This window comes from Pinus tabuliformis, chromosome Q (assembly GCF_031772625.1).
Source record: "Pinus tabuliformis cultivar Carrire ecotype Pingquan chromosome Q, CPIR1, whole genome shotgun sequence".
NCBI lineage: Eukaryota > Viridiplantae > Streptophyta > Pinopsida > Pinales > Pinaceae > Pinus > Pinus tabuliformis.
The window spans coordinates 1,144,673,349-1,144,687,326 of NC_142296.1; the positions used below are offsets into that span (position 1 = coordinate 1,144,673,349).

Genomic DNA, 13,978 nt, shown 5'->3' on the forward strand with positions numbered 1-13,978 from the left:
TTGCCTTTAGGGTTTCAAGTTACTTTTTTCATGAGTTGCATTGTTTGTTGAGTTGGTGAATGTGTTTGTAGGTCAATGTCTACTGTGTTAAATATTCAGGGAAAACAATAGACTTGCAGGTTAACTTGAAGAAAGTGATGTTTATATTAGGTACATTTTTAGGACTAAATAAAGAATGAACCATTGCTGCAGTATTTATGGAGACACGGACAACAGCCAAAAACATTTATGTTACAGCCCCTATGTTTGTCCATAAAGCATTAGTTCCTCTTAGTGACCATGTCTTCTAAAAAGAAAAATGCATTTAGTTCAGTAATTCCTATGTTCTTATTCTGAAGGCTCAATGTTTGTTTAGGAAAATTAAGAAATAAAGATGTACATCTTCAATCTTCAAGTGTGTTGATGGGCATTTTGTGTTCCCACATGCCTTTGAGAGGCACATGTAATATTTTTGTCTTAATGCCAAAATGATGTTTTTTAATAAAACTAATAAAATGAAGGATATAAAACGTGATTGTAACAACAAATGAATATGTTTTCTCAGTGTCATCATATCATTTTATCAAAGTTCATATATCTTTATTAATACTGTTATCAGTTACTTATTTATAATAATCCTATTTATACCTTAGTAACTCATATTATTATGACTAGAATTTATTTATAAATGTTTATACTTTATTTACGCATATTATACTTCTATTTATTCTTGTTGTACTTCCCTCAAAATTACACTTCCCCATAAAAAGAGGAGAAAAATGTAGCCGCAAGTAGTGTACAATGCCACAAGTCATGCCTATTTCCAAAAAAAATACAAGAGCTAGAAACTCTCAAATGAGAATATGAATATTAAACAAAAGTCCACTATACAAAGACTAGGTTGCCGCTTTGATTTCTGCTCATAAATATTCATAATACATTTTTCATTAATTATAACCAACGAAGTTTTACAACACCCCTGTTTAATCAAATCTTAGAATTTCTTATTTGATAGCTCATGACAAGCACCTCATAAATCAGTATTTTTCCCCTGGTCACAAGAGAGAACATAGCATTTTCATGCCAAATCTAGCAGCAGTTGGTGGTGAGTTTACAGGATGAAACCCCAAACTCCAAAAACATTCAATGAGAATGCTGAGGACTTCATCTCTAAAATCCTTTGTTCTTCACCAAGTAAAACAGCAATATGGCTAGAAAAATAATGAAAATTTTGAACAGGAGATTTCCAGCTGCAAAACAGTAATAACTAATTAGCTCGTATTGCCGCCAAAACCAGAACTCCACTTTACAAAGTATCTTTAAAAGAAAAGAGCAAGTCCTCACAAAGGGGAAGATATTGACACAACAAAAACAACCCCACCTTCGTGTCTTTGTTCTTCAAGTTTTGTCACCAAGCAGAAACCAATGCTCTGTGCATAAATCCATGGAATCTCAGATCGTTTGTCACTTGTCAGACTCTAATAATAAACATCATGCATTGTCCAAATAAAACTGATTAAATATAGCATAGGGAAATAAATCACATAATGGTCAACAACCACGGAAATTGGCTTTAGATGGATAGCCTGCAATATCATTTGATCTCCACTCACTGTCCATGATAAAGTAAAAATGAAGATGCTTCAAAATTCAAACTTAAAGCTACAGCTCCATGAACTCACCTTGAATCACGTGAAAACTCCATTGAAGTAACAAAGAACGTATGAGCTCCTTTAACTTTTTGATATGGACGCATTTTGCCCACTTCGATTATAGAAATATCACCTTCACTTGTTCCACTGTGAAATCACTACCATATTAGACTAAACTTATAATTCAACCCCCAAAATATAAAATTGAATAAATAAAGAACAAACCATGCACCATTTTCCAACTGTGATGTAATAACTTTAATTTGATCCCTGCAAATTGACAACTTTGCGTGCTTTCTTAGTTGTTTAATGTGACATACCTTCAATAGTTATGGAATTCCCTAGGCATTCATAAGAAAAGGGACAAGCCCATATTGTCCACAAGGACAGAAATAATAATTAATAAGATTCAATGAATGATTGATATGCAGTCAAGAAGTCTTTGACATATGTATGGTATCCAGGAGACATCGCTACGCTAATAGATGACACCCTACATAACAAATTTTAGTATAATTCTTTTTCGAGAAATGCTTGTAATTCACTGTGGCAAGCGTCCACCTTCCCGATATGAAAAAAAAAAAATCACTGAAGCGAAGCCATTTTGTAACATTCAACTAGTCAAGCTCCTTCACCTAAGAAGCCACAAGTGGGGGGTACTTATTCTGCCGAAGTCGCTCGGGACTTGCTGCTGACCTGAACCACCACTTTCATGAACAAAACAAGCATCAACACAAGTGGAGAACCTGTCACTGGAGAGACTTGAACCTCAGTGAGGGCAACCCTGCTTCCACTGGCCCAGCAAGCCACTGTTGACAGTTATTAGTCTAATTGATATTAATTAGATACAATAAATCTAATATGTAAATTCCAAACTTTTTCCTCAGGATTTAAGAAATAATCCATTCTTAATTTTCCCTCAGCTTACTAATTTCACGTAGTCCATGTTCCTCCTGTCCTGTTGATCCTTTTTACGGGATTTCAATTCTCTCGTTTAAACTTTACAAATCATTATTATGTCTAGTGAAAGAATCTAACAAAGTATGATTATGCAACATTTGTTAGATCTGTCCATACAAAAGAACTTTCATACCACAATAACCTTTGACTGGCAACAACTGATATCCCTCAAATGTTAAGGCAGAAATGGCAATGTCATGACATATGAATAATGTAAATTTGACAGACGATATCATAAGCTTCAAAAATAAGGATAGATGGAGACATGAAACTCAAATAATATAGGATAAATACTGCATAATGGACAATCCCTAGAAAGATTTGAAATGGCCTTGTGGGAGATCATTTATGAATTACAAAACCACGGCAACTTTATTTTAAGATTCATCCACAATATCCCAATGTCAATCATCATAATCATAAGTGGACTTTCAAAGATCACAATAGAAGATGGATTAGGCAGTGTCAAGATATCCTCTCGTAAGTCTACAATACTTGATTGGATGGTTCTTCATAGCATTTTAACAATTAAGGATCAACAAATCACAGTACCTTTACCCATGGATGTTTTATGGTTTGCCAAAATTGAAAATGATTAAGCATGTTAAGTGGAACTACATGTTTATCTGTGTTTTGAGAATGGATAGTTTCTTAATGCAGTGCTTTCTTTATTGCCTCTCTTCATTGGTAAGGGATCCTTTTAATTAATTAATGGCTGATATGATAGACTGAGAGGCAAGACAGTGTGTGGGATGTGATCAGATAAACAAGTTTTTCCTTCTTATGGAAACGATTTGGGAGAACAACTAGCTTTTCCTTCTGAATGTGCATTTTTGGAAGGATGTAGATAATCTTGAGAGACCAAAGCGCTCGCCCTCCTTGATTATGTAAAGAGAGGGAAAACTGTGTTACTGGTCTTGGCTCCAATGGCATATCATTCTTGGTGTATATTTTTGTTGTTTAGTAATGAAATATCAGATGCATTTCAAAAAATATTTGCCTCAAGTTGTTTTGGTACTTACGTTGCAAGAAATTTTCCATCAGATGAAATACTGAAGGCAGAAATTGGATTTTTCTCAATTACTTGTGCCCCAACTTTTTTCCAAGTATCTGTATCCCAATATGCAATGAGGCCCTTCTCACCTGCAAACAAATGCTCCAACTTAATATGAAATAGCTCAAAAACAAATGCCTCGGAAATATATTTTTCTTGTTGTATAGTAATTACAATTATCTGAATCCCACCTTGTTTCACAGTGATAAAAAGTAATGGTCTTACACCATCTCGAGAAAACCGACAGGATCCAAGTCCTTCGCCCTGGACAAATGAACAGAAGAAGACATGTTATCATGCATGCACAAGATAATTGCATGTCGTGTCAGTTCAAAGAAGAAAATCAATGCAATCATATTTTGCAAATAACTTGTTCACCTTGTCCACTGATAAGGAAGCTGCTGGAGCTGAAGTTGAAAGATTCCATATTCTGCAAGGACCACTGTCTCCTAGTGATGCAAGAAAAGTGCCATCCAAGCTGCAAATAGAAAATCAGTTCCATTCGTCAACTTTTGTGTCCATTAATCTTTCTACAAAGCTGGCACTGCGAATAAGAAAATTAGTAGTTGATAGTATACCTGAAAATAATTGATTTGAAATACAACAAAATAATGTTCCTTCTTTATGAAAAAGTTCTGTCAATAGTAAATCTGAGGATTCGTGTTTACCTGAAGTCCATATCTTTAATTGATTTATGAGCATCAGGTTGATCAAGGACAATTTTCAGACTTGGCCATTCAAAAACTCTCAAGTGTCCATCCTGCATCACATCAATGCCAAAATAATTAGATGAGGCAACCATTTCATATAATTCATTCTGTGGAGATCCCATACTCAATTTGATTTATCACATTGACAAGAGAGAAGTGTTTATTTTTTACAAGTATAAGGTCAACAATCTAAGCAATGAATCATACCATATAGGGCACCACCATAAGTAGACAAACACTCCTATAAAAAATGATCATTCCAAATTTACACTCTGGAGCTAACTTGCAAATAAAACAGACACGGTGCACTTTCAAGCAAAGAAGCTACAAGTTCTGATGACATTTCTGTATTATAGGCAAAATGTGCTTCTCTTTCACTTTGACAGGTAATAGTTACTCTCCATTATCTGAGATACATAACCACAAATTTCATCACCTACCTTAAGCCTAGAGTGTTAGCTCAACCAATTGGTGCCACTGTTGCTAGGACATTTTCGGTAATCTGGTGCATTGTGCAGGTCTCTGGTTCGATTCCCACAGAGTCAGGTACACGGAGTCTACGTTGCCCACTTTACACTGGGTATCATAATTGGAACAAGAAGAAGTGCCCGGGAATTTCCTGGGGATTTATTTCCAAGGAAAAAAACTCATCACCTAGCCATGTAGCTTAACATAGCACATGTATTTGTAACTTTTAAAGCATGTTCAAACCTTTTATAACGTTCTACTCCATGACCAATGATAAGTGCAAGCATACACCTTCTCTTAAGATTTAGTCCAGGTGTTGACAACTAATTGCTTTCACTGCCTCAAAACATGATATATGATTTCCAGGCATTAGAAGGTCTCAAATATACCCTTGATTTGCACTAGAGGGTATTTTATGGGCTATTATCGTGATTAGCTAGCTATTGACCAGTTTTTAAAAAAGGAATTTGCCAGTTAGCAGTTCTGTAAAATACTACCTTTTTTCAATGATTGATGCCACCTTTGTTACAATTGCCAGATATATTTAGTAATAATTAAATAATCTTCTTGTTTGCACATTCACTTGTAATAATGTATTTCTGTCAAGCCAAAAGCTTGAACCAACTCTACTTGTGTAAAACTTTTTAATTTCTTCAATTTTGTCATGTTACATAGAGACTCATTCACGAATTATTTAGCTTTGAAATAGTATTGTGAAATCTTATGGAGGAAATGTTGAGAGTCAACATTCTTGGGCAACAAAAAAAAGGCTGATTAATGTAACGAGGTTTGCATCTTAGCAATTAATACCATCTGAAAGGACCAAACAACACAATATATTAGATATAAATTTATTGAAATTCAGAATGCTCAAAAATCATGTTTGTTGGTTGTTTGTTGTGTGCTTATGTATTCTAATGCCTTGTCATTTATAAGAAGACTTTATGGTTCTTGAATAAACAAGTTTTGAAAACCTGGTAAAAGATTCAGAGCATTAGTCTCACATACAAATAATACCAGTTGTTACACTCTGCACTTTGAATGATAGCAGTGCTATGGCATTATTTACCTAATGAATATTTAAAAGAAGACAAGCTAGAAACTGGAATAAAATGATGTAATCAAATAAGGAGATCAACAAAGCCACAGTAGTCGAAATTTCAGCATTATTTATCTAATGAATATTTAAAAGAAGACAAGCTAGAAACTGGAATAATACGATGTAATCAAATAAGGAGATCAACAAAGCCACAGTAGTCAAAATTTGATAAACAAAAAGGGGTTTAATTTATATGTGGACTCAAGTAGTACGCAATAACAAAAAAGCCAAGGCCCCTCCTTTGGAGCATGCATTTATCAAGGCCAAATTTGAAGAAGAAAGATTGTACTAAGGTCGATATTCAAGTCAGTCAAAATTAAAGAAAAGAAAATTATTATTTTTGAGTTCATGTAGGCTCCCGAAAGACAGCCCCACCATACGAATGGGTGTGACCCTTGGTCAAACCCACCTCCTTTGACCACTATTTATACACATTTGGCCTCCTCGTTTGGCAACCAATTCGGATCATAAAATATACATCTGTTTTCTGTTCACACGTGCAAAGGAGAAGGGAAGGAAGACCGAAGTTTGATTGAGCTCATTTGAGAGTCTGTTGACCACTGTTTGAACAAGTTTCTGAGGCTCTGTTGACCAAAATTCTGAGGCTGTTTGACCAAGATTTTCTGGGAAAGTTTGACCAAGTTCTGGGCAGTCTGGTTGACTGCAGTTTGACTAAGATTCTGATTTGTTGACCGACTAAAAGTCTGGGCAGCTTTGACTGCAGTTTGACCGAGTCTTTTGGCAGTTTGACCAAACTTCTGGACAGCAGGAAGCTGAAATTCAGCCTGTTGACTCAGGGTTGACTGAACTTGTGGGCAGCTGCAGGAGACTGAATTTAGCCCAGTTTGACCAGGTTTGAACTGTGTGGATTCTGCAGTCAGTTTGACCAAGTTTGACTAGAAAATCAGATTGAACTTTTGCTGAACTGAACTATTTCTTCTAGAAACAATTGCTACATTTTCTCCTGAGTTTGGGTTTCCCAGGAGAAAATTTTGGTGTCTACTATGCTTGGTCTTTCTACTATGATCTTTTCTGTTTCCATTATATTTACTGTTGAATTTTCTGTGTATAATTGCTTAATGATGTTCTGAAACACGCTGAAGTAAGACTCTATATCATTATAACTATAAGTAAATATCAGTGGCGGACAATTGTGCTTGTCTAAATTAGCATTAGAAAATCAACATGGTATCAAAGCTTTGGTGAAGAAGGGCTAGTTATGGATTGAAGATAACATCAAATGGATGTAAAGACCGCTTTCCTCAATGCAGTAGTTGAGGAAGATGAAGTGTAGATAAAACTACCTCATGGCTTTGAGGTACATGAGAAGGAATCTCATGTTTGCAAATTGAATAAAGCTTTGTACGGACCTTGGGCATTGTATTCTCAGATTGATGGATATCTAACGAGTCTTGGTTGATCTTGTTATTATATGACTTGTTTCTAACGGGAGCAAAAGGACTCACATGATAGAGGGAGCAGCAGTGGCAAAAGGATTTGCTTTTGTGACAAAGGAAGCAGTCAAGCCGTGCTTCAATGTCAAAGGGAGTTGACCTCCAAGTTTGAGATGAAGGATCTAGGTTTGATATATTACTTCCTTGGTCAAGGGAAGCATACTATTGAGATCCTTCAAAAAGATTTGGGATGATGGACTGCAAGTCCATGGACACTCCCATGGTGACAAATCTGAAGAAGTTGAGAGACTCTCATTCAGATTTGAGCAAAGGACCAACTGTCTAAGAGGATGACATAGGATTGAGAAAGTCAAACCAGATGTTCAGAGATGGGAAGTCTCTAAGAGCAGTATGCCTTCTATGAGTGGACCATGCCAAACAGTAAATATGCTTTATTGACTAGGAAGCAGCAATGGCAGAGAGAACAACCAGGTTTGCCACAGCGGGATCTGTTTCAAAGGGTACTCCAGTCTGGGTGACCAGAAAGCAGTTGTGGTGATGGATCCAGTGAAGGAAGACGGTCAGTCTATAGTTGAGCTGAGACATGCAGCACAACATGTGTTGAGTTACTAGCATGTCACAGTTAGATATGGATTGAGATATGTCTCAATTGATGAAGTACAGTTGCAGGGATATACAGATTCAGATTAAGCAGAGAGGGCAGAAGACAAGAAGAGCACATCAAGATGTTGTTTTAGTTTGGGTTCTGCAGGAAGCAAACATCTATCACACTCAGCATTGTGGACGCTGAGTATATTGCACCTAGTTTGGCGAGTTGTGAAGTAGTGTGGCTTCAAAAGTTGCTTGTAGGATTGGTTGACCACGTGCTAGAGATGATCGTGATGACAAATTGAAGCACATTGAGATCAAGTACCGAGGCATGGTACAGAAGGGAGCAGTATGGCTCCAGTAAATTCCTACAGACGAGTAGGATGCTAACATTCTCACAAAGCCTCTATCCTAGGGTAAAGTTTGTATAGGTCAGGGACAAGCTTGGAGTGGTTGAGAATGATTCCCTCAGTTAGAGGGAGTGTTGATGTTGTAGCATCAAGGGCAGACATTCTCCTTAGCTTAGGACATTGACACGTCAAGGGCATTGACCAAAAGCCATGAAATGTGGCTAGGGAGAATGGCCCGGAGGGAATCAAGGCCCGGAGTGCTCCCCTAGTCAGAAGGTTCTAACGATATTGCTAAGAGGTACTTGGCTAGTGGGTAGAGTGAGTGCCTTTAGCATCAGGCAAGTGTTTTACCATTCAATTGGCAAGTAGGAATGGTAATTGGCCCAAGGTTTCACCATTTTTGGTCAAAGGTATTGACCTTGCTCCAAGTCACGACTTGTTGAGCTAGTGACCCAGGACTAGTCTTGTTGACCCTAGTCAGAACATTCTGACCATATCGCCAAAAGGTTTTTGGCTAGTGGGTGACTAGATCCATTTGCAAAGGGGATTTGACTAGTAGGTGACTAGATCCTTTGCATGATGCTAATGCAGGATGCTTCCCACATGGTTCTAGATAAGAACATGAAGTGGATGGATACATTAACATAGCTAGCTCATTCAATCTTTTCTTTGGATCGAGAAATTGTTCAGCAAAGAGGACATCTGAGAAAGTCAAAGTTGAATACCTCCCTAGCCAAGAGGGAGTGTTGATTTTTCGTGACTAGGGTCAATATTCAAGTTAGCCAAAATTAAAGAAACGAAAATTATTAATCTTGAGTTCATGTAGGCTCCAGTAAGACAGATTGGCCCCACCATACGAATGGGTGTGACCCTTGGTCAAACCCACCTCCTTTGACCACTATTTATACACATTCAACCTCCTCATTTGGCAACCAATTCGGATCATAAAATATACATTTGTTTAATGTTCACACCTGCAAAGGAGAAGGGAAGGAAGACAAAAGTTTGACTGAGCTTATTTGAGAGTATGTTGACCACTGTTTGACCGAATTTTTGAGACTCTATTGACCGAAATTATGAGGTTGTTTAACCGAAATTATGAGGTTGTTTAACCGAATTTCTGAGGCTCTATTAACCAAAATTATGAGGCCGTTTGACCAAATTTTCGAGGCTCTATTGACCGAAATTCTAAGGTTGTTTGACCAAGATTTTCTGGGCAAGTTTGACCAAGTTTTGGGCAACTTGTTTGACTGCAGTTTGACCGAGATTTTGATTTGTTGACCAAGTAATACTATGGGTAGCTTTGAACACAGTTTGACTGTGTAGTTTGACAGTCTTTGGCCAGTTTGAATGAACTTCTAGACAGCAGCAAGAGGTCGAAATTCGACCTATGGACTTAGGGTTGACCAAATTTGTGGGCAGCTGCGGGAGGTCGAATTTAGGCCAATTTGACCAAGTTTAACCTGTTTGGATTACGTGATCAGTTTGATCAAGTTTGACTATAAAATCATATTGTACTTTTGTTGAACTAAACTATTTCTCCTAGAAAAGATTGTTGGTTTTCTCTCGAGTTTGGGTTTCCCAAGTGAAAATTTTGGTGTCTATTATGCATGGCCTTTCTATTGTGATCTTTACTATTTCGTTGCATCTATTGTTGAATTTTTTGAGTATAATTGCTTAATGGTGTTCTGAAATATGCTAAAGTAAGATTGTATATCATTAGAAGTAATTATTGTTGAAAATAGTAGCGAGAAATGTCCTTCTTTAACTTGTGTCTTAGTCAAAGAGACCAAGAAGCAGTTTTCCTTAGGATGGACAAGTTCCTAAAAATTAGGGTGAGTTCCTATAAGTTAGGACAGTTCATGAAGCAGTTTGACTGATATGCAGGAGTGGGAGGCTCAGTTTGTTGTCTTCTAGTGCGAGTTAGATTTGGGAGAAGGACGAGTGATTGAGTATCAAGTTCTAAATTGAGACGAGAAGAGTTACATGAGTTAGTTGCACTTAGTTAACTCATCAATCACAAATCGACTTCCTAAAATACAACTTGCCAGATTTAGCCTATGTGATTTGCTTATAAGAAGGACGAAGGCACCATTGTACATCATTGTTTTGTGAGCACGAGTTGGTGAGACAAAGCAATAGAGAGAACAAGTTTGTGTGTGTGAGCTTGTGAGAGGAAGAGTGTGCAAGAGAAGCTTGCACATAGATTTGAGGAGGAATTTCCCTTGGGATTTGAGCCAGCATTTTGGGAGAATTCCCTAAATAATAGGAGCAACCTATGCACATCGAAATAGGGAGGCAAGATTAGGCTACTTGCAAGTGTTTCAAGCCTAGTTCAAGCAGGGAGAACCATTGTGTTTTTTGTTCATATAATATCCAAAAGTTCCATAACGCTACAGTTACTAAGATACCAACCCAACTAATCACCACGAACCTGTGGAACTAATCCTTGAATAGGAAGAGGATGCACAAGCAGGATCGACCAAAGGGAGAGGAAAGGAGACTCAAGTTGGGAGAGATAAATATTGTATTATAAGAGATCTATTGTTCATGCTTCTATCAATAAATTTCTCAAACAAGCAAAGGGTTTTCCCAATTGGGTTCCCTAGAATTTTTTGTCTTGATTATTGAGTGACATTGTTTATTTATGTTCCTATTTCGCTACAAATAAGTAGAGATAATTTGTGTCCTAATGAAAAGAAACTAGCTTTCAGATTGTTCATTAGAGCAATTGTAGATTTTCGTGGATTTTCTACATGGTATCAGAGCAAGGAATGGAATAAAGACCAGCACAATTCACAAGTGCAAATATAGTAAGGCGAAGGACAGATAAGGGAGCCACAGCCTAGAGGAGTCTTTCCAAAGGAAGAAAGGACGAATCAGTGTTATATTTTCTGTGATTGGATGGTCGAGACTAGGCAGAGTGTTGGCCGAGTTTTAGTGGTTATTTTGGGCATGAGTTCATGGCAATAATCTTTGTGTTTAAGTCGAGTTTCCTCTAAGGTCTGGAGCAAGGCCGAGTCCCTTGAGGCTTGAAGAGTGTTGGGCAGTACGTATGTTATACCTATTCTGAAGCTATAAAAGGAGGCTGAGATACCAGGAGTTATAGCGAAGAGGAAGGGTGGCTTTAAGTGAGGTCTACGCAGATGTTTGGAGGCAAACAAACGGCTAATGTACAGCTATACAAGAAGCTCTAACCAAACCGAAAAACTTCAGTACATGCTACAGAACCGTGAAGCACTTAAGGACAGAAACTGGTCATTCCTTAAAGGTATGCTTTGTTCCTTCATGTTGATGTTTTGCTAGGTTGGTAGAGGTATTGTTTGGATAGTGGGCAGCTCATGTACAAGTTGGAGGACTGTTAGAGGGCTACAAGAAGAGCCCTAAGTTCAGTTTTTGTAAAGGACTACAAGACTGATAGGGGAGGCAAAATTATTTGAGCCCTAAGTACAGCTTCTTGTGAAGGATTACAAGGTTGTTAGTGGACAGGTGTTGGAGATCTCTAGGGAAGAAGGATGGCGTACCAAGGATTGAGAGCAGATCACTGTTTAGAGGGAGCATCTGAAGCATAAAACTTTTGGATAGACAGTAATATATATAGAAATATTTATTAATAAGATGAATTACAAATGATGATTGATTACAATGGGGTTCCTGGCTTATATACCGCCACGGACACCCTTTGGGAAAGGGCATGATCTTATGATCGTGCCCTTTTGTCTAATTAAAATTCAAATTAAATAATAACCCTAAAATTAACTAATTTTTTACATAACATTGCCTTCCTCTCAAAAGAATGCTTTGTCCTCAAAGCATAAGTAACAACGGATGTTGTTGAAGAATGATTCATTCTCCCAAGAAACGTCTTCTTCAGCAAGTCCTTCCACTTGATTATATATTCCAAGATGATCAAGGTCCCACACTTTAAAAGGTCTTGGATTAATCTCTCAATTTCCGTTTTTTGGAGATGTGGATATCGGTATGGCTTGATGTTGATGGGGTCTGACCCTGCCTTGACTTCTATTGTATGCTCAATTTCCCTATTAGGCGGCATCTTCATAGGTAGGTCTTGAAATACTTTTTCATGCTTTTGAATCATATCTTGTATCTCTAGTGACTCTTCCCTGGTCATATTTGCAGATAACATTTCTAACTGGTGACATTGTACTGCATAAGCAGGTGCTCTTCTTCGACTCAGCTTCATCATCTGAGATGATGATACAACTTGATTTTCGGGTGCTTGGAATCCGTGTAGTTTGTACTTCTGACCTCCCCATTTGAATTTTATAAATTGTACTTGATGGTTGGCGGCATAAGTACCTAAAGTTCGTAGCTAAGTTGCAGGAAACGTGGCCCTAGGGGTCGTTTCCTCCCGGGAAACGAAACGAAACGCGTTTCCGCGTACCGTACGGCCTGGAAACGCGTTTCCGGCCGTACGGCCACGTTTCCCGAAACGGAAACGTGGCCGTACGGCCGGAAACGCGTTTCCAGGCCGTACAGCCCGCGTTTCCCAATTGAATTGTGTTTTTTTTTAATTTTTTGTTTTTTTTCAAATTTGTTTTTTAATTTTCTAGATGTGTGTCTAAAGTTATAAAAGTGAATTTTTGCCCTAGTGTTGACATGCAGTTCATGGTAATGTTAAATTCTTAAAGTAAAAGTGATATTCTCCTTTATTTTTCATTTTCATCATTTTACTTAAATTTTTAACATTACCATGAAATGACTCAGGATGTTTGAGAGTGGTTTCGCCCTCATTGGATTTCATATGGAGAAAGTAGAATTTTAGATCTCACTCAAAATCCAGCAGACTTATTTGTTTTTCAGGATTTCAGAATTGAGGGGGTTGCAATGTTTCCATTGGATTTTATCATGTACTAGGGTATGGAACTTCTATTTAATCAAGAGAACCAAGCCCTCTATGCAGGGGAAACTCCCAATAATCAAAATCATGTAGGGTACTAGGGTATGAAACGTGTATTTAATCAAGAGCACTAAGGTCGTTCGACTATGTAGGAGGAGACTCCCAATACAATAGTGGTCCTTCTAAAGAATGGGATGTGGATGCAGAAAATCCTGATTTGGATCTCTCTCTTGCAGCCTTATAGTCTTTATTGTACTTGCAGCCTCATATATTAATATAAATAAAGGCTGATTTTGAGATTCAGATATCTAATAAAGGTTGCTTTTGGATATTCCGATATTTTTATTTTCATTATGTGATCATTCATGAGTAAATGTGATGTAAATTAAATCTTAATGTTTAAGTGTAATAAATTATAATGTATCATTTATGCTTTATGATTGCACACACACACACACACATATATATATATTTAAATATTTTCCATATATATATATATATATATATATATATATATATTCGCGTTTCCCCGTTTCCAAAATTTGGGGAGGTCGCGTTTCGTATCGCTTCCCGTTTCGGAAACTCGTACCCGTTTCCCCGTTTCGTGCAACTTAGGTTCGTAGCCATTGGATACCTAAGACTACATCTACTCCTCCTAACGGTACCGTGAAGAATGGAGACTCTAGATTAAAGTCTTGAATCTGCAAATTGACCTTATGGCATTTCCCTACCTTTTCAATCTTCTTACCATTAGCTACCATCACTTTCATGTTTGGTAAGGGAAATGAAAAAATATTGAGTCTCCTTGCCACGATTGCATCTAAAAAATTGTGTGTGCTACC

The 13,978-nt window shown here is 37.4% G+C and overlaps 1 protein-coding gene and 1 long non-coding RNA gene across 2 annotated transcripts in view; both read right to left on the reverse strand.

The window, feature by feature from the left end:
• Positions 1-821: 821 nt before the first annotated feature.
• Positions 822-1,392, reverse strand: LOC149223633 (uncharacterized). Its single transcript, XR_016249481.1, has 2 exons — positions 1,361-1,392; positions 822-1,229 (listed from the first exon to the last, which is right to left on the reverse strand). It is a non-coding gene; the product is annotated as an uncharacterized LOC149223633 (long non-coding RNA).
• Positions 1,393-1,642: 250 nt separating this feature from the next.
• LOC149223634 (SEC12-like protein 2) overlaps positions 1,643-13,978 on the reverse strand; it is a 106,295-nt gene continuing 93,959 nt past the window's right edge. The window contains exons 4-8 of the mRNA XM_089385895.1: positions 4,314-4,405; positions 4,024-4,123; positions 3,837-3,909; positions 3,614-3,734; positions 1,643-1,778 (exon numbers count right to left, since the gene is read on the reverse strand). Coding sequence (XP_089242021.1) covers positions 1,658-1,778; positions 3,614-3,734; positions 3,837-3,909; positions 4,024-4,123; positions 4,314-4,405 — 507 coding nt within the window. The 3' untranslated portion in view covers positions 1,643-1,657. The remainder of the gene's footprint in view (positions 1,779-3,613; positions 3,735-3,836; positions 3,910-4,023; positions 4,124-4,313; positions 4,406-13,978) is intronic.